At 39.9% G+C, this 21,036-nt stretch overlaps 1 protein-coding gene across 2 annotated transcripts in view; it reads right to left on the reverse strand.

Annotated features, from left to right (window-relative positions):
• Window positions 1–576: 576 nt before the first annotated feature.
• The window catches only part of chst8 (carbohydrate (N-acetylgalactosamine 4-0) sulfotransferase 8), a 203,602-nt gene continuing 183,142 nt past the window's right edge, over window positions 577–21,036 (reverse strand). Inside the window, exons 3-4 of one of the 2 annotated variants that reach the window (XM_058088659.2) lie at window positions 8,779–8,816; window positions 601–2,584 (exon numbers count right to left, since the gene is read on the reverse strand). In XM_058088659.2, the coding sequence (XP_057944642.2) occupies window positions 1,352–2,584; window positions 8,779–8,816 (1,271 nt within the window). In that variant the 3' untranslated portion in view covers window positions 601–1,351. Of the gene's footprint in view, window positions 2,585–8,778; window positions 8,817–21,036 lie in introns of both variants that reach the window. The other variant, XM_078795642.1, reaches the window with a different exon arrangement.

Genomic DNA, 21,036 nt, shown 5'->3' on the forward strand with positions numbered 1-21,036 from the left:
GCTTATTGGATTTCTTATTAGCCTGCTTTTGCCCTATTATATGAACTTTGTCAGAGATTTTTTTTGTAAAAAAAAAAAAAATCAATAAATACATTTCCAAAATCTATAAAAAATATCAAATTATTTAGGGGGACTTAAGAACATTTTAGGTGGATTCAGCCCTAAACCCCCTAAAATCTTATTAGCCTGCTTTTGCCCTATTATATGAAATTTGTCAGAGATTTTTTTTTTGTAAAAAAAAAAAAATCAATAAATAAATTTCAAAAATCTATAAAAAATATCAAATTATTTAGGGGGCTCTGAAGCCCCCCTAAAATGCTGAAAAATGCTGAAGCCCTGACGCCACTGATAGTATTTATAAGCGATACAGTGAAAATGAGAGGAAGTGTGGTCGGTTTCATTTTTTTTGTTAAAAAAAAATCAATAAAAAATTATTTAGGGGGGGGCTTAAGAACATTTTAGGGGGAAGTCAGCCCTAAAATCTTATTAGCCTGCTTTTGCCCTATCATATAAAATTTGTCAGAGATTCTTTTGGTAAAAAAAAAAAAAAAATTATAATAAATAAATAAATAAATAAATTTACAAAATCCATACAAAATATCAAATTATTTAGGGGGACTTAAGAACATTTTAGGGGGAATTCAGCCCTAAAACCCCTAAAATATTTTTAGAATTCAGCCTGCTTTTGCCCTATAATATGAAATTTGTCAGAGATTCTTTTGGTAAAAAAAAAAAAAAATTTGGTAATAAATAAATAAATTTAAAAATCCATACAAAATATCAAATTATTCACAGGGACTTAAAAACATTTTAGGGGGATTCAGCCTGAAAACCCCTAAAATCTTATTAGCCTGCTTTTGCCCTATTATATGAAATTTCTCAGAGATTTTTTCGGTAAAAATAAATAAATAATATCAAATTATTTAGTGGGGCTTAAGAAAATTTTAGGGGGGTCTGAAGCCCCCCTAAAATGTTGACAAATGCTGAATCCCCTCTAAAATTGTCCTAATGACGCCACTGATAGTATTTATAAGCGATACGGTGAAAATGAGAGGAAGTGCGGTCGGTTTCGGTGTGCGGACCTAAAGTTTTTGCTTTCGCCCCTAAAATTTGAAGTTCGAGGCCATTTTGCTCCTGGTAAAAAAAAAAAAAAAAAAAAAAAAAAGACTGGAGCCCTGGATAACAGATCATGTGGATAATATTTTTTTGTCGCTAGTATGACATCAACCTACTGCAGCATTACGTTTTTGCATCTTGTGATGTGGTTGAAAGTGTTTGGCTAACTTAAAAAAAAAAGCTTTAATTAGATGAGCCAACGTAGAAGAGCTGCGGACATCTCGGTAAAAGTCAATCAGTGTAAATCTGGAAAAGGTTTGGAGTAATTAAACATCAGATAGTCCTTGTAGTAGAAATCGTAAACCCGCTGCCTCTCCGACGGGCCGACTTGCGCAAAGTATTTCTGCGTGATCTCCGAGGAGGTCTTCTTGTCGCCCGGGTTCCTGTCCTTGAAAGTAGGCAGAGTAAAGTTGGGCGGCGCCCCGACCAAGTGCAGGAAGAGGCTGGACTCGTCGTCCATGTTCTCAAACTTGCCGATGAAGTCGTAGTCTATGAGGCAAGGGCTGCACAGCTGATTGGCCGTCTCCCAGTGGATGTCCATGCCCACCGGACGGTGGACATCCAGCAGGTATTGCACAAACTCCTGGAAGGTGACCCCGTCGCCCGAATCCAACGCCGCCCTAGATGCGTTGACCCTGTACTTGGAGATGATGTATTTCCCAAAAGAAGAGTGATAGTACTCGTTGGGGTTCTCAAACTTGTCCCTGTAGGCCGACACCATCCTCTCTAAGGGTTCTCGCACAAACATGACCTTAGTGTACGTTTTCAAGCGCTTAATGGCCCCCGATCTTTGGAAGCTGTCTAGCGTCTTCAAACGTCTGCTGTGGGCCATTTCATGCGGGATGTCCTGGGGGTCGGAGGCCTGGCCCCCCAGCACCATTAGGCTCCGCTTCCAGTTGGAACAACCCACTTTGGGAACCTGGCAGTACAGGATCTTGTATTTGTCCTCCACGTAGATGTTCTTGGCGAGTTGCAGCGTGATGGTCTTGGAGATTCGGCTCCTGTACTTGGCGCACATGGTCCTCACCAGCTGCTGGCGCTGCTCCTGGATGCTGCAGAGGTCCCTCCAGCGCTGGTGGGAGGACAAACCTGAGCAGGACCATGAAGACGGAGAAGAGGAGCTGGATGTGGGCGTGTTGTTGTTGATGCATCGGGTGGGAGGGCTCGTTTTCAGCACCCTGAAGACATCAGCAGCCTGGTGCTGGTGGTCCTGGTAGATGTCTGATTTCGCCTGGTGGTCCTGGTAGATGTCTGATTTCGCCTGGTGGTCCTGGTAGATGTCTGATTTCACCTGGTGGTCCTGGTAGATGTCTGATTTCACCTGGTGGTCCTGGTAGATGTCTGATTTCGCCAGGTGGTCCTGGTAGATGTCCGATTTCACCTGGTGTTCCTGGTAGATGTCTGATTTCGCCTGGTGCTCCTGGTAGATGTCTGATTTTCCTCTCTCTTTGTCCTGAGTCGACAAAGTCTGGGGACGGAAAAAAGGATCAAATCCAAGTTCTAGTCCACAACAGAAGACCAAAATTGTCTATACCAGGGGTCGGCAACCTTTATCTAAAGAACCATTTTGCTCCCTCTTGTACTAAAGAAAACCAGTAACGTAGCGCTAGTTTTTTTTTAAACATTACCCATTACAACAAATCCTTTTGAGTCCTTCCTATATTTGTGCAAAGCCACTTTAATAAAAAAACCTTAACTTGCACTTTGGCAGTTTGACGGGTCTGAAATGCTTTTTTCTAAAAATAACAGCCTTTTAAATGCGAGCTCAATACGGATGTTCCCGATGTCGGGCGGTAAGATATGACTTTGCTCTTCACACAGGACTCTAGTCTGTCATACAGGATGTGAGCCATGTTGATGAATCATTTAGTCTTTTGATGCATTCATGCTCGGCTCAGAAAGCCCACTGCTTATTTTCATTGACAAATGATACACATTTGAAAATATTCAATGTTATCTACCTCTGTGTTTGCTTTAATATAGTTCTGTTCTAAAGTACTGTTGCTTACAATGTACTCATCAGTGCTATTAATGGTAATGACTCCTTAGCCCTATTACAACATTGGTTCTGTTGAGCATTGTTGTGATAGATACTCTACTTGTTAACAGTCTTTTTAATTAGTGACACAAAAATGAAAAAAAATTGAAAAAAAAAAAAATTGAAGTATCACAAGTGGTCAGCAGCTTTATCTACCTCTGCGCGCGCTTTAAAATGGTTGGTTGTAAAACACATGTAAAATACACGTGTGGTACTATTTTTTTTTTACAGTAAACTCATCAGTGCTATTAATACTTATGGCTCCTTAGCCCTATTACAACATTGGTTCTGTTGAGCTGTGTTGTAACTCTACTTGTTAACAGCTGTTCCTGATGTGTTTTTTTTAAATTAGTGACACAAAAATGACAGTCGAAGTATCACAAGCGGTCAGCAGCTTTATCTACCTCTGCGTGCGCTTTAAAATAGTTGGTTATGAAACACATGCAAAGTACACTTGTGGTACTATTTCTATATTTTTTTGACAATAAACTCATCAGTGCTATTAATGCTGATGACTCCTTAACCCTATTACAACATTGGTTCTGTTGAGCTGTGTTGTGATATATACTCTACTTGCTGTTCCAGTCTTTTTAATTAGTGACACAAAAATGACAGTTGAAGTATCACAAGTGGTCAGCAGCTTTATCTACCTCTGCGTGCGCTTTAAAATGGTTGGTTGTGCAACACATGTAAAATACACTTGTGGTACTATTTTTATTATAATAAACTCATCAGTGCTATCAATGGTAATGACTCCTTAGCCTGATTACAACATTGGTTCTGTTGAGACACTACTTGTCAACAACTGTTCCTGATGTGTTTTTTGTAATTACTGACACAATAATGACAGTTGAAGTATCACAAGTGGTCAGCAGCTTTATCTACCTCTGTGTGCGCTTTAAAATGGTTGTTTGTGAAACACATGCAAAATACACTTGTGGTACTATTTTTTCCCCCAATGTACCCATCAGTGCTATCATTGGTGCTATTAATGCTGATGACTCCTTAGCCCTATTACAACATTGGTTCTGTTGAGCTTTGTTGTGATGTATACTCTTCTTGTTGCCAGCTGTTCCTGATGTGTTTTTTTAATTAGTTACACAAAAATGACAGTTGAAGTATCACAAGCGGTCAGCAGCTTTATCTACCTCTGCGTGCGCTTTAAAATGGTTGGTTGTGAAACACATGTAAAATACACTTGTGGTACTATTTTTATTATAATAAACTCATCAGTGCTATCAATGGTAATGACTCCTTAGCCCGATTACAACATTGGTTCTGTTGAGACACTACTTGTTAACAACTGTTCCTGATGTGTTTTTTGTAATTACTGACACAATAATGACAGTTGAAGTATCACAAGTGGTCAGCAGCTTTATCTACCTCTGTGTGCGCTTTAAAATGGTTGTTTGTGAAACACATGCAAAATACACTTGTGGTACTATTTTTTCCCCCCAATGTACCCATCAGTGCTATCATTGGTGCTATTAATGCTGATGACTCCTTAGCCCTATTACAACATTGGTTCTGTTGAGCTTTGTTGTGATGTATACTCTTCTTGTTGCCAGCTGTTCCTGATGTGTTTTTTTAATTAGTTACACAAAAATGACAGTTGAAGTATCACAAGCGGTCAGCAGCTTTATCTACCTCTGTGTGCGCTTTAAAATGGTTGGTTGTAGGACAGACTCCTTCTCTCTATTTAAAAGTCAACTCAAAACTCATAAACTCATATAGTTAGATGCTATCCCTGATACGCTGATACGTATCAGAGACATTGTACTCCATGTTCCTTGCTGGCTCCTGTGGCGTTCAGGTCAGTTCTCTGTTTTTATTTCTGAATGTGACCTTCATGAGTAAAGTGCCATGAGGTAAATATTGTAAACTGTGGACCTAAGGACCTACAGTATGTGTGAAACCATCCTATACAGCATGTATCCCTGCAATCCCCAAGCACACCACTGGGTGGTGCTGTTTGACTACAAGAAGCATAAAGGTCTAATTCTGTGTTAACACAAAAGTCCCACACCCTGGCCAAAGCCAATCCATGACCTCTTATGAATATAAACCTTGGTGGCAGCACATCGTGTCCCGTAAGCGCTTGATGGGAAATGTAAATGAACGCCTCCTACTACCTGATCACGCCATGATGCCCGAGGCCAGTGTGCACGGTGACATTTGATTTCAATTAAACGCTCTGACGCTGTCATAAAGTCAATGCACTGGATGAATCATTCTAATATTACATGTGATAAGGGTGCGCTGGATCTCGGCTCAACCCCACCCGACTAAAAGGGCAACATTCTCATCCAGGAGGGGGAGAAAAGACGGATGGCTTGCAGGTCTTCTGTATATCTAATACGTGACAGCGGCTTGTCCACGATGCATCCGTCTTTATGGTGTAAAATGGAGATTGCTAAGATAAGATTAAAAAAAGGATAGATGACTGTACCTTTTTTATTGACTCTTTTACTCTTTTACTCTCTCTTTACTCTTAAAATTTAGGGGAAATTTGAACACAAATTTGCACACACAGTTCAGTTGTAAAAGGGAACAAATAAGATGAAAATGGCCGACTACACCAACACAACGACCGGAAAATGAGTTAACCTCTGGGGACAAAAAGTGAGGCGGAATAAAAAGATGTAGCAAGAAGAGCGGAAACAAATAAGATGAAAATGGCCGACTACACCAACACAACGACCGGAAAATGAGTTAAACTCTGGGGACAAAAAGTGAGGCGGAAAAAGAAGATGTAGCAAAAAGAGTAGAAACAAATAAGATGAAAATGGCCGACTACACCAACACAACGACCGGAAAATGAGTTAAACTCTGGGGACAAAAAGTGCGGCAGAATAATAAAATGTAGCAAGAAGAGGGGGAACAAATGAGATGAAAATGGCCGACTACACCAACACAACGGCCGGAAAATTAGTTAAACTCTGAGGACAAAAAGTGAGGCCGAAAAAGAAGATGTAGCAAGAAGAGCGAGAACAAATAAGATGAAAATGGCCGACTACACCAACACAACGACCGGAAAATGAGTTAAACTCTGGGGACAAAAAGTGAGGCCGAAAAAGAAGATGTAGCAAGAAGAGTGGGAACAAATAAGATGAAAATGTCCGACTACACCAACACAATGGACAACACAAAGGAGGAATACTCTGGGGCCAAAAACTGAGGCGGAATGAGAAGATGTAGCAAGAAGAGGGGGAACAAATAGATGAAAATGGCCGACTACACCAACACAACGACCGGAAAATGAGTTAAACACTGGGGACAATAAGTGAGGCGGAATAAGAAGATGTAGCAAGAAGAGGGGGAACAAATAAGATGACAATGGCCGACTACACCAACACAATGACTGGAAAATGAGTTAAACTCTGGAGACAAAAAGTGAGTCGGAATAAGAAGATGTAGCAAGAAGAGGGGGAACAAATAAGATGAAAATGGCCGACTACACCAACACAATGACCGGAAAATGACAACCACCTCAACATATTTTGTGTGACAAACACGAGTGAAATAGTATGAGAAGCTACCTAGCATGCCTTGCGACGTGTTTTTTTTTTTTTGCATGTGTGTTGTTTGATGGCTTTTTTCTATTTTGGTGACTCGAGCGTCCCACAATGGCGCTCCAAGTCGGCTACACTTTCCACGTTAAAGGTTTAAAAGAAGGATTTGGGAAATGCCCGGTGGGCCGGATTAAGACGCTTGGCGGGCCTGATGCCCCCCCCCCCCCACCCTCCTGCCCTAGAACCTGTTTAAAAGCACTAAACATGACTCAACAGCAGCGTGATAGTCCTAGAAATAAACGTAAACAATTAGATTCTATGGTAGACCGTAAGACGTCATCGTGAAAAGGATTTTCGGTCAGCGTCGGTTAAAAACGGTCTTGTGAGAACAGCCTGTGAAACTTTCACCTCCAACGTCAACAAGAGGTGCCTTCAAACGTTCTTATTCTTTCACACAACTAAACAATTTATGTGAGGTTTTAGTGGCGAGACGGTGATGCTAACGCTCTGTGACAGCGTGTGCGTGTGTCCTGCCCGTGTGGAATAGTTCGACAAACACACCACGTTGCAGATATTCGCAAATGAAATGAATTGCCCAAATGTTTTTTTTTATATATGACTTCTCGGTAAAAAGTATCTATTTTCTTTTTTTTTTTTTTTTTTACTAATTATTAATGAACCACTTAAGAATTTTAAAGCAGTATATGAAGAAACAATATTTATGTTCATTTTTTGGAGGGCATTTCAATATATTTTGCTGTTTTGAAACTAGGTTTAAGTCCAGCTTTATAATATGCTTTTGAGTTTAAATTCCTGTTTACTATATTTAATGATTTAAAACCAGCTAAAGTTGATTCAAAAATATAGTTTTTGTTTTGATGTAAATATTTTTCTGTATCTAAGAATAATTTAACACCATTTAAACCGGATGAAAAAATATTTGTAACTTTTTTTAAAAATACATTTTTACAAAATTTGAGCATCATTATACAGATGAATCAGGGCCACATTGAAAAAAAAATCACCATTTAAATTGTACATTTACCAGAATAAATTTGTAAATTTAAAAGACACAAGTCATAAATTAATAACAATAAAGTCATAATTTTGCAAGAAAAAAGTTGTACATTTACAAGAAGAAAATAATAAATATACGACTTAATTCACAACTTTAACGTAAATGTTTTTCTGTATGATATTTTTAATTTTTTTTTACATTTACAAGAATAAAATCGCAAAAAAAGAAAAAAAGTTTAAACTTAACAAGAATAAAATTTATAAGAAAAGTAGTCATAAAAAATTACCAGAGAAGTAATAAATATACAAGAAAAAAGTCATGAATTTACAAGAATTGTGTCTCAAATTTACAAGAAAAAAAAAGTAAATTAACAAGATCAAAGTTGTAAATTTGGAGAAAAAATAAATTGAAATTTTGGAAAAAAAAACATAACTATGAACTCAACTGCTGTGTTTTGCTGCCACGTTATAAATAAAAGCTTGGCCTGAAACCAGAGGAAACTTGAAAATTCCTACCTGAAGATTAAAAACGATTAACGATTAAAATTTATAAACTTAACAAGAATAACATTTATAAGAAAAGTAGTCATAAAAATGTACCAGAGAAGTAATAAATATTTTTAAATAATAAAAAATTGAAATTTTGGAAAAAAAAACGTAACTATGAACTCAACTTCCTACCTGAAGATTAAAAACGATTAACGCTTAAAATAACAATTTAAATAACGATTAAAATATCTGAAGAAAATATGCTTTTTATTCAATTTATTGTTTGAATTTATTGATTAATTTTACAATAGCTAAAACAAAAAAAAAAGTATATTTTACTGTCGCTTATTTTGAGTTTAAGTGCATTTTTTTAAACCAGTTCTCTTATATAAAATCTATTTTTCTCTCAGCGATGGCACAATTAAAAGCAAACAATTCAGAAAGCACCCTGGTCTGGCTAGACGTGCTGGATGCTGCACGAGGTCAGCACCTCTACACTGATGCTATCAGACACGCTCAGAGGAACATGGCCGACAATTGCTCCTTTGCAATAGATAATAGATGTGTGTGTGTGTGTGTGTGTGTGTGTGTGGAGTAAACACACACCTCTCTCGACTGTTGCAGAGTTCCTTCAAGCTGTAACGCTGCAGAGAGAGAAAGAAAGAGAGAGAAAAAAGAATGTTGAGTTTTACACTTTGTACAATGGAGCCGGTGAAACAGCGCCGCCCTAGTGATGAGTGGCGACAACTGCCAATCACATCATGTTATGTTTTTCCTGGACTGGAAACAAGTGAGAATTGAAACTGTCAGAGACTGATTGTAAGGAGACACATAGAGTCAATGCATCAGCGGACTGATGGAAACATCCACCTTGGGTTTTTTTTTTAAGGTTGCCATGGCGACAGGCGGCGGGATGCAACCCTGGCAGATGTGAGATTTTTTTTTTTTTCCTTTTACAACTTAACCCAAATCCAACTGTCAAGTAATCAGAGTGACAGGTCTAAGTGAAGTTACACGGCTGTCTGATGGCTTGTGCATGTAAGTGGGGGGGGGGGGGGGGGGGTGAAGGGGGTGAAGGGGGGGGTTGGAGGAAGTAGACACCTTTGCCTAAGTGGCTTGTCACTTCCAATTTTAAGGGTAGAAGTGATGGACTGCGTAGCAACGCTGGGAGGGGGTGAATACGGGCAACAACCACTCGTGAATGATGAGCTCGCCAGTGGTGACTCGGCATTCGGGGCAGCAGTGACAGTGCCCCACGAGACGGAGACACTATGCATGTGGATCCTCGTACACTCGCAATTCAACATTCATCGCCCTGCACGTTTTTGCAGATTTTTAAAAAATTAAAATTGTTTTTTTTATCCGTAGAAAACACTTCTTACTCAGCATCAAGCGACAATATTTACCTCATTTTATATTTCAAACCTTCGTGCAACATGGCTCCGAGCATTTTCACTTCCTGGTTGCTGCACAGCGATCTTTTACAAGGCAAAGATGCATGCCGAGGTCTTATAAAATGCACTTTTCAACTTAAAACTGCACCAAACATGGTCTCTTCTATTGTGGAGTTGCATCATCACCTCTTTGTGACTGTTGTGTGAAAAAAAATGGAAAAGACGTCTTTGGGAGGGAGCGGTTGGGTTGGAAAAAAACATGTAACTACTAGGGATGTCCGATAATTATCAGTGCTGCTAATTCTTTATCTTTAATATATATATATATATATATATATATATATATATATATATATATATATATAATTAATAATAATATATAATTAATATATAATTATAATATCATTTATTATAATGAAACTGGTGGCAATAATAATAATAATAATAATAATAATAATAATAATAATAATAATAATAATAATAATAATAATAATAATAATAATAATAATAACAATAACAATAACAACAATAACAACAATAATAATAATAATAATAATAATAATAATAATAATAATAATAATAATAATAATAATAATAATAATAATAACAACAATAACAATAATAATAATAATAATAAAAATCATAAATATCTGACATACCTAATAATAATAATAAATACGTCTTTGCTAGCAAATTAGTTCATGTATTTTTACATGAACAAAAAGTTTTTCTGGGGCTGCATGGTGTTTGAGTGGCTGGCCACCAGTCCAGGGTGGGAAGTCAGCTGGGATAGGCTCCAGCACCCCCGCGGCCCTTGTGAGGAAAAGTGGTAGAAAATGAATGAATGAATGAATAATAATAATAATAATAACAAAAAAAGGGCTGCACGGCGGACGAGTGGTTAGCACACAGGCCACACAGCTCGAAGACCCGAGTTCAATCCCACCCTCGGCCATCTCTGTGTGGAGTTTGCATGTTCTCCCCGTGCATGCGTGGGTTTTCTCCAGGTACTCCGGTTTCCTCCCACATTCCAAAAACATGCTAGGTTAATTAGCCACTCCAAATTGTCCATAGGTATGAATGTGAGTGTGAATGGTTGTTTGTCTATATGCGCCCTGTGATTGGCTGGCCACCAGTCCAGGGTGTGAAGACAGCTGGGATAGGCTCCAGCGCACCCTTGACCTATGTTTTTCTGTGAATTGCAAAATTCAGTCACATGATTAAATCTTTACTGCTTTTTAAATAAATTACTTTTTTCATTGGCCAACAGGGCAGTTGTGGCTGAGCCCTATAAACTCTGCCTAGCAACAAGAACAAACCTATATGTAAATTTTCTTGGGCCAAATTGTAAAATTCAGAAGAAACGCAAATTATTAATGTCAACTGTGCTAATGAACACTTTCATTAGCGTGTGCGGACTAGCATGTCGTACGGAGGCGTAATCTTCGCAATAGGACCTCTGAAGACGAGGTGGGGGGGGGGGTCATGTGATGTAATCTTGTTTGGGTGCAGCTGTAACATCTGATCTCCTCACCCTTAATGATGGCTTATGTAGGGTGTGGATCCGCGTTTATGAAATACATGAATATTTAGCAGCGCTAACACGCACAGACACGGGGGAGAGCGTTTACAAAAGCAGCCCATCAGCTTTTGCTAACGCTGAGCCCCTCAGACGACCATCATGCGGAGATACAAGGCCGCTTATTGATCTTGAAAAGCCCACCGAGGTGGTAATTGAAATCTCCAAAGGTCTAATTGGTTCCGTCTGGAGGAGGTGTTTGGGTCTGGCTGTCGTTACACGTTTTGTCTCGGCTGCTGCTTTCGATGCGCCACTTTCAGCCACAACACCCCCCCCCCAAGATGAGATTGCATGAGTTATGTTGCGGTGTAATTAAAACACCGTTTAGCAGTCACAGACGAGCGAGCTTTGAAAATGACAAGAGTTGATTTTATTGGATAAATGGCTTCCAAATTGCTTGAAAAACGGCTTTAAATTCAATATAGACACACATATAGACAAACAACCATTCACACTCACATTCATACCTATGGACAATTTGGAGTGGCTAATTAACCTAGCATGTTTTTGGAATGTGGGAGGAAACCGGAGTACCCGGAGAAAACCCACGCATGCACGGGGAGAACATGCAAACTCCACACAGAGATGGCCGAGGGTGGAATTGAACTCGGGTCTTCGAGCTGTGTGGCCTGTGTGCTAACCACTCGCCCGCCGTGCAGCCCTTTTTTTGTTATTATTATTATTATTATTCATTCATTCTTTCATTCATTTTCTACCACTTTTCCTCACAAGGGTCGCGGGGGTGCCTATCCCAGCTGACTTCCCACCCTGGACTGGTGGCCAGCCAATCACAGGGCACATTTAGGCAAACAACCATTCACACTCACATTCATACCTATGGACAATTTGGAGTGGCTAATTAACCTAGCATGTTTTTGGAATGTGGGAGGAAACCGGAGTACCCGGAGAAAACCCACGCATGCACGGGGAGAACATGAAAACTCTACACAGAGATGACTTGAGGGTGGAATCGAACTCAGGTCTCCTAGCTGCGTGGCCTGCACGCTAACCACTTGTTCGCTGTGCAGCCTTGTTCAATTAAAATAACACATGCAAATAAAATAAAGACTAAAAATGCAAAGTGCAACTGGAAATTGCCTAAATGTGCGAGTGTGCATGGTGTGTTGAATAAAGACATTCAGTAGTTGAAAACAAGGCAAACGTCAACAAGCAGTTGTTATTCATTCATTCATTCATTTTCTACACAGGGAAGGCCGAGCGTGGAATTGAACCTGGGTCTCCTAGCTGTGAGGTCTGTGAGCTAACCACTTGTCCGCCGTGCAGCCCCTATTATTATGATTATTTACTTATTATATTACTTATTATTATTATTATTATTATACATCATTTCCATTTTTTTCACATGACAGGCACAAAGAGGTGATGATGCAACTCCACAATAGAAGAGACCATGTTTGGTGCAGTTTTAAGCTGAAAAGTGTATTTTATAAGACCTTGGCATGCATGTAATATTCTATCACGTGGAGAGCCTGGATCCCTTTTGACTAGTGCAGCATTTGACGTAACACCACAAAAACATGCAGTTTAATGTCGGCTGAATTGAGGTTGAAGGGGTGATTTCTAAACATCATTCATCTTTGTTGTATCTATTTGGTTGCGGGTAAGAGCGCAGGTTTGATTGCAATTTCACACTCAGTCAGTTCCACTCTGTTTAACCACGTTATCGATTTGCAGCGCTCTGCCGCAAAACAGCAATAAATTGTAAGAACCGAGGCGGCGGCCGGTGAGATGCTGAAACTTCATTCTGGTACTTTCACTTTCAGCCGCACGCGGACACGCATGCCTCGTAGCTTGACTGCCAGCTGGCAGCTTCCTGTGGTCTGAGTCTTGGAACGATTCCGTCCTCAGACTGCAGTTTACCTTACGTGTGTGTGACCTGACAAACTACACAACAATCATGATGTGATGGGCCGAACGGACAGGACAGTGCATGTGTGTATGTGTATGAATGGACAGCTGGTTGCGCAATGTGACAAACATATGTGACATGGGTAACTGTTTGTGTGTGCGTGTGAATGGACGTACAGTGATTTTATCTTGTGTGTGTGAATGGACAAGAAACAGATCTGATGTTGGTTGTGGTGTGTGAATGGACAGATGGTTGCGCAATGTGACAAACGGATGTGACATGGGTCACAGTGCGTGTGAATGGACACACAGTGGTACACTAGTGTGTGTGAATGCACATCAGTTGTGCAATAGGACAAACAAATGTAATGGACAAGAAACAGATCTGATGTTTATTGCTTTGTACGTGTGTGAATCGAGATGGTTGCGCAATGTGACATGGGTCACTGCGCGTGTGAATGGACACACAGTGGCACATTAGTGTGTGTGAATGCACAGACAGTTGCACAATAGGACAAACAAATGTAATGCACAAGAAACAGATCTAATGTTGGTTGCTTTGTATGTGTGTGAATGGACAGATGGTTGCGCAATGTGACAAACAGATGTGACATGGGTCACTGCGCGCGTGAATGGACACACAGTGGCACATTAGTGTGTGTGAATGCACAGACAGTTGTGCAAGCGGACAAACAGATGTAATGGACAAGAAACAGATCTGATGTTGGTTGTGGTGTGTGAATGGACATATGGTTGCGCAATGTGACAAACAGATGCGACATGGGTTACTGTGTGTGTGAATGGACACACAGCGGTACACTAGTGTGTGTGTGAATGCAGAGACAGTTGCGTAATAGGACAAACAGATGTAATGGACAAGAAAGAGATCTGATGTTAGTTGTGGTGTGTGAATGGACAGATGGTTGCGCAATGTGACAAACAGATGTGACATGGGCAACTGTGCGTGTGAATGGACACACAGTGGCACATTGGTGTGTGTGAATGCACAGACTGTTGTGCAATAGGTCAAACAAATGTAATGGACAAGAAACAGATCTGATGTTTATTGCTTTGTACGTGTGTGAATGGACAGATGGTTGCGCAATGTGACAAACAGATGTGACATGGGTTACTGTGCGTGTGAATGGACACACAGTGGTACACTAGTGTGCGTGAATGCACAGACAGTAGTGCAATTGGACAAACGGATGTCATGTGGTTTCCCTCAGGTCAGAACTGATGGGATGTTGGTTGTCTTATTTGTGTGTGTGTGTGAAAGGACAAACTGTTATGCAACATGATAGATTAGATGTTGTTTATACTTTGTGAGCGTGTGAATGGGCAAACAGATGTGGTTTCGCTATGCTGTGCAATCCGACAAATAAGTTTGATGTGGTTTAACTTGTGTACGCGAATGGACAGATGGTTGCGCAATGTGACAAACGAATGTGACATGGGTTACTGTGCGTGTGAATGGACACACAGTGGTACACAAGTGTGTGTGAATGCACAGACAGTAGTGCAATTGGACAAACGGATGTCATGTGGTTTCCCTCAGGTCAGAACTGATGGGATGTTGGTTGTCTTATTTGTGTGTGTGTGTGAAAGGACAAACTGTTATGCAACATGATAGATTAGATGTTGTTTATACTTTGTGAGCGTGTGAATGGGACAAACAAATGGGGTTTCGCTATGCCGTGCAATCCGACAAACAAGTTTGATGTGGTTTAACTTGTGTACGCGAATGGACAAACCATTGCACGTTGATGCGGTTGACTTTTTTGGGTGTGTGAATGGACGGACACTTTCAAAAACTCCTTGATTGAATGAACAAGAGCTAAGTTTGATCTGTTCACCTGATGTGTGCGTATGTGTGTATGTGCGCGAATGGACAAACAAGCATTTACACAGTAAATAACTGTGTTTGGTCGTCTGGTGCGCTAGTCCACAGAAAATAACGCAAATAAAAACCTTGAACATGTCACCTCTCTGCAGGGCCAAAATGATTTGATTATTCATGCTAACGAGCCGACGTCTTATGTTAGCGTCTTCCGTTAGCATCCTTCCCCTCTGGAAGCTCTTTGACAGACACACACATCAAACATCTAGAGAAGGACAAAAACAATGTGAAATAATGAGCTTGTTAAGCCAAAAAGGAGTCCCACCCCCGCTGGACGTTGCCTCATTAATGGACGCTTTAACGAGCAACAGGACAGACTGGGCGTGTCTTCCTTCAAACGTGGAGTAGCATCCATAAAACTTTCATTAATCACTGAGCACATGACTTCCCGCCACCTTCTATTCTGCATGGGAGGCGCCCCGCTGTGGTTGATCCGGGAAGGAAGCTTGCCAAAGACCAGTATGAAGCCGCACTGCCTTCTTTCCGACATACAAAGGAGGAATAAAGCAAACTATAGCTGCTGATGAGGAGAAGGTGATGGCTTTTAAGCATGGAGGATTTCTTAATGTTCTAATCCAGCCGTTCATGGCAACATGAAACATGCTCCTTCTTTGAAGTGGAGATGTAAGACGTGTGACACAGGAGCATTTCATGCGATTAGAGAAGCTCTCTTACGTTATGGCGGCACATTCACTGACATCATCTATTTTTATTCCGCTTAACTGCAGCAATGTTCATCAAACGGGATTCATTCCTCAGCAGCGTCATGACTGAGGCGCCTCAACCGCTGCTTTGGATTGCATTGGACGGTTCCGCAATGGGACAAACAGATGTGGTGTGGTTGGCCTTGTGTTTGTGAATGGACAGACAGTTATGCAATATGACAAACAGAAGTGGTGTGGTTGGCCTTGTGTGTGTGAATGGACAGACAGTTATGCAATATGAAGAAACAGATGTGGTGTGGTTGACCTTGTGTGTGTGTGTGAATGGACAGACAGTTGTGCAATACAACATACAGAGGTGATGTGGTTTACCTTGTGTGTGTGTGTGTGTGTGTGAATGGATAGACAGTTGTGCAATACGACATACAGAAGTGATGTGGTTTACCTTATGTGTGTGTGAATGGACAGACAGTTATGCAATACGACATACAAAAGTGATGTGGTTTACCTTATGTGTGTGTGAATGGACAGACAGTTATGCAATACGACATACAAAAGTGATGTGGTTTACCTTGTGTGTGTGTGTGTGTGAATGGACAGACAGTTATGCAATACGACATTCAGAAGTGATGTGGTTTACCTTATGCATGTGTGAATGGACAGACAGTTATGCAATATTACATACAAACGTGATGTGGTTTACCTCAAGTGTGTGAATGGACAGACAGTTGTGCAATACAACATACAAAAGGGATGTGGTTTACCTTATGTGTGTGTGAATGGACAGACAGTTATGCAATGCGACATACAAAAGTGATATGGTTTACCTACTGTGTGTGCGCGAATGGAAAGACAGTTGTGCAATACCACATACAAACGTGATGGGGTTTACCTTGTGTGTGTGAATGGACAGACAGTTGTGCAATACAACATACAGAAGTGATGTGGTTTACCTTATGTGTGTGTGAATGGACAGACAGTTATGCAATACGACATACAAAAGTGATGTGGTTTACCTTATGTGTGTGTGAATGGACAGACAGTTATGCAATACGACATACAAAAGTGATGTGGTTTACCTTGTGTGTGTGTGTGTGTGTGAATGGACAGACAGTTATGCAATACGACATACAAAAGTGATGTGGTTTACCTTATGTGTGTGTGAATGGACAGACAGTTATGCAATACGACATTCAGAAGTGATGTGGTTTACCTTATGCGTGTGTGAATGGACAGACAGTTATGCAATATTACATACAAACGTGATGTGGTTTACCTCAAGTGTGTGAATGGACAGACAGTTGTGCAATACAACATACAAAAGTGATGTGGTTTACCTTATGTGTGTGTGAATGGACAGACAGTTATGCAATACGACATACAAAAGTGATGTGGTTTACCATATGTGTGCGTGAATGGACAGACAGTTGTGCAATATGATATACAAAAGTGATGTGGTTTACCTTATGCGTGTGTGAATGGACACACAGTTGTGCAATACAGCATACAGAAGTGATGTGGTTTACCTTGTGTGTGTGTGTGAATGGACAGACAGTTGTGCAATATGACATACACAAGTGATGTGGTTTACCTTATGTGTGTGTGAATGGACAGACAGTTATGCAATACGACATACAAAAGTGATGTGGTTTACCTTAAGTGTGAGTGAATGGACAGACAATTGTGCAATACAACATACAAAAGTGATGTGGTTTACCTTATGTGTGTGTGAATGGACAGACAGTTATGCAATGCGACATACAAAAGTGATATGGTTTACCTACTGTGTGTGTGCGAATGGACAGACAGTTGTGCAATACCACATACAAACGTGATGTGGTTTACCTTGTGTGTGTGAATGGACAGACAGTTATGCAATGCGACATACAAAAGTGATATGGTTTACCTTATGTGTGTGTGAATGGACAGACAGTTATGCAATGCGACATACAAAAGTGATATGGTTTACCTTATGTGTGTGTGAATGGACAGACAGTTGTGCAATATGACATACAAAAGTGATGTGGTTTACCTTGTGTGTGTGTGCGAATGGACAGACAGTTGTGCAATACAACATACAGAAGTGATGTGGTTTACCTTAAGTGTGTGTGTGTGTGTGAATGGACAGACAGTTGTGCAATATGACATACAAAAGTGATGTGGTCTGCCTTATGTGTGTGTGAATGGACAGGCAATTGTGCAATATGACATACAAAAGTGATGTGGTTTACCTTAAGTGTGTGTGAATGGACAGACAGTTGTGCAATATGACATACAAAAGTGATGTGGTTTACCTTATGCGTGTGTGAATGGACAGACAGTTGTGCAATACAACATACAGAAGGGATGTGGTTTACCTTATGTGTGTGCGAATGGACAGACAGTTGTGCAATATGACATACAAAAGTGATGTGGTTTACCTTAAGTGCGTGAGAATGGACAGACAGTTGTACCGCATTCAGAGATAGCTAAATCTACTGGATGCTGACAATTACTGATACTTCAAACGCATCTACTGCCATCTTGTGGCGTTAATAATGATTACATAACAACACGTATCCATGCTGGTAAAACTCAAGAGAGAAATTCCAAGCATCCGTGGAAACCCCGAGATTAAAGAAATGTCCATGAAGTACTTCCTATCCTTCTGTGTCAGAACGACCCGACTCCTTCACGCTGCTACAAAAAAAAAAAAAAAAACTCTGCACAGTTCGACATTCTTTTCCAAGGCCGGAATATTCTCAGCACCTCCTGATGTTCTGAGGGAGCCGTGGTATCACATGACGTCTCACAGGAAGCTTCTCATGCCAAACTTCATCAAGTCCTGGAATCAAAACAACACCCATTGCTGTCTTCATTAGGGACACCTGAGATCCAAAATGGTGTCTAAATAATGCTCTTTGGACTCTTGATAAAGTAGGAACTAGTCCAGCCTTAAAGGAAAAAGGTGGGGGGGGGGGGGGGCGTGTAAGATGCCATATCGACGACCATTATTGATGTCGCTGATGTAATGCAACCTCGCCTCTCCATCCGCTGTGACATCCCACTGACCTCCACTCTGCAATCTCTTTTGGATTTTTTTTACAGCCCCTCAGTGCGATGTGGTAAATAGAGAGGAATCTATAAAACGCTTGCTGTTTAGAGCATCAACCGTGGGCAGGACTGTGATTTAACCCCCACTTGCAAAGCCACAAGCATAAATCACAGGTAAGGGACACACACCCGCCATTGCGGATATTCAAAGCAGCCACAGCCTGGTTCTCCGTGTGCGGCCATTTTAAGAGGCCGCATTGTAATTTCATTATGGGGAGGAGCCATACGGTAGAGATCACACTGTAAGAAACGTGCTTCGTTTCACTATCTAGCATTTTATATGGAAGGCAAAAATTATTATTAATAAACTCTTGAATGTACTAAATATAATAATAATATAATAATAATAATAACTAATAATATATTTTTTATATTATTTAATAATTATTATTAACAATTAATAATAATAATGAAATAATAATAAATAATTAAATTAATGAAATAATTGTATTTATAATTTATTTATTAAAAATAAAAATTAATTATATAAATATGAAATAATTATTCATTATTATTTATTACTATTTGTTATAATTTATAATTTATGTATTAACTAAGAAATAAAAATATTTAATTAATGTAATTATTATTAATTAATAAGTATGTATAATTGTATAATAAGAATAATCATAATAATAACATATTCAAGATTTTTTATGATATTATTTTGTGTATCCTCTGTGACATATTATGGCCTTCAGGATGTTTGCCACCAGCTGCTTATAATGATCTGCATTGGAGTTTCCAAGAAACAAAAAAAGTGCACTGGCTTTGCTTCACGTCATGAACTCCACTAAAGAAATACGTTTTTTTCAACATGCCCGCTTCTTAAACTATAATTTCATAATTAAATTTGAAATGTGCCCATTGCTGAAAGTTTTTCAATATGTGGCCTTGATTTCGGCTGCATTATCTTTTTCATAATCATTTTCAACTCTTGAATATCGGTAATGTTTGATAGCATATGCTAACTGGAGGTAATGTACACAACCATTGGGGGAATCACATTTATTGCCGTACTGAGTATCATTATGATACGATTACCTGTGAACTTTCACATTGGCTTTGCTTCACGTCATGAACTCCAATAAAGAAATATGTTTTTTTCGACATGCCTGCTTCTTAAACTATTATTTCATGATTAAATGGAAAATATGCCCAATACTGAACGTTTTTTAATATGTGACCTTGACTTCGGCTGCATTATCTTTTTCATAATCATTTTCAATTCTTGTATATTGGTAATTTTTGAGCATGTGCACCCTTGATATATGTATAACGTAAATAGGTGGAAATACCTTTGGGACTTGGACATTTTACCAGTATAGTAGCTAGCAGGCTGAAAAAAGTATGAGCACCCCTGCTGTGCGCTATCGTAAATAATTCCGTTGCATTAACTTTGTCCATAAATGTAGTATTCCCCTCGCAGGACTTCTAGTAAAAAGGATGGGACGCTACAACAAAACAGTCAAAGATGTGTTACCCTCGTCTTTCCCATTCCCGAATGATTTATCGTGAATGTAAACTCGGTGCAATGAACACAGCAGGTGAAGAAATAATGAACGTTATGGATGCCGAGCCACTGAGAGGCTCGCTTTGAAACCAAGCCATCACCGACTCCACAATTCATTTTGACACTCCGAGAAGATCCTTCTCCGGGTGCATTCAAGGTTAGACGATGCAAACAGTCGGGGGCACATTGCCATGGCAACAGGGAGTCAGGGAGCACCGCGTGATGGGAGGCGGCTTTTTTTTTTTTTTTTTTTTCGTGGAGGATGGGGAGAGAGGGGCGTGTAAACAAACGCCGCCTGTCTGCTGTGAGCTTGGGGTTAAGTGAATTAGCTGAGGCGAGACCAGACACACTGGACTCTAATTGGTGTGGATCTTATTTGGACACTGCACGGCTCCTGACCGGGGACCAACACACACACACGAGCACATCGCATCTGTTTGTCATATTGCAGACGCGGTATGTCCATTCACAAACCATAAAACACATGACAGTATATACCTTTTTTCATACTGCATATACTACGATCTGTCCCTTCACGCACACACACATACACAGTAAAGCACATTACATCTGTTGGTCAAATTTCATAAATTGTCTCTCGATTCACGCATAGTGCATAAGCTGTATGTCCATTCATGCACTCACACCGTAAATAAAGTCAAATTGAAAGTCAAATTAGTAGTCAAATTGCATACCTTTTTTGTCCATTCACACACATATCGAAAAGCATGTTAGCATCAGTTTGTCAAATTGCGTCAACTGTCGGTCCATTCACGCACACATCATAAAGCACATCTCATCTCGTCATACTGCATAAACTGTCTGTCCTTTCACGCACATATCGAAAAGCATGT

This window comes from Doryrhamphus excisus, linkage group LG13 (assembly GCF_037039965.1).
Source record: "Doryrhamphus excisus strain RoL-2023G ecotype Guam linkage group LG13, RoL_Dexc_Guam_v1.1, whole genome shotgun sequence".
In the NCBI taxonomy this organism is placed as follows: domain Eukaryota; kingdom Metazoa; phylum Chordata; class Actinopteri; order Syngnathiformes; family Syngnathidae; genus Doryrhamphus; species Doryrhamphus excisus.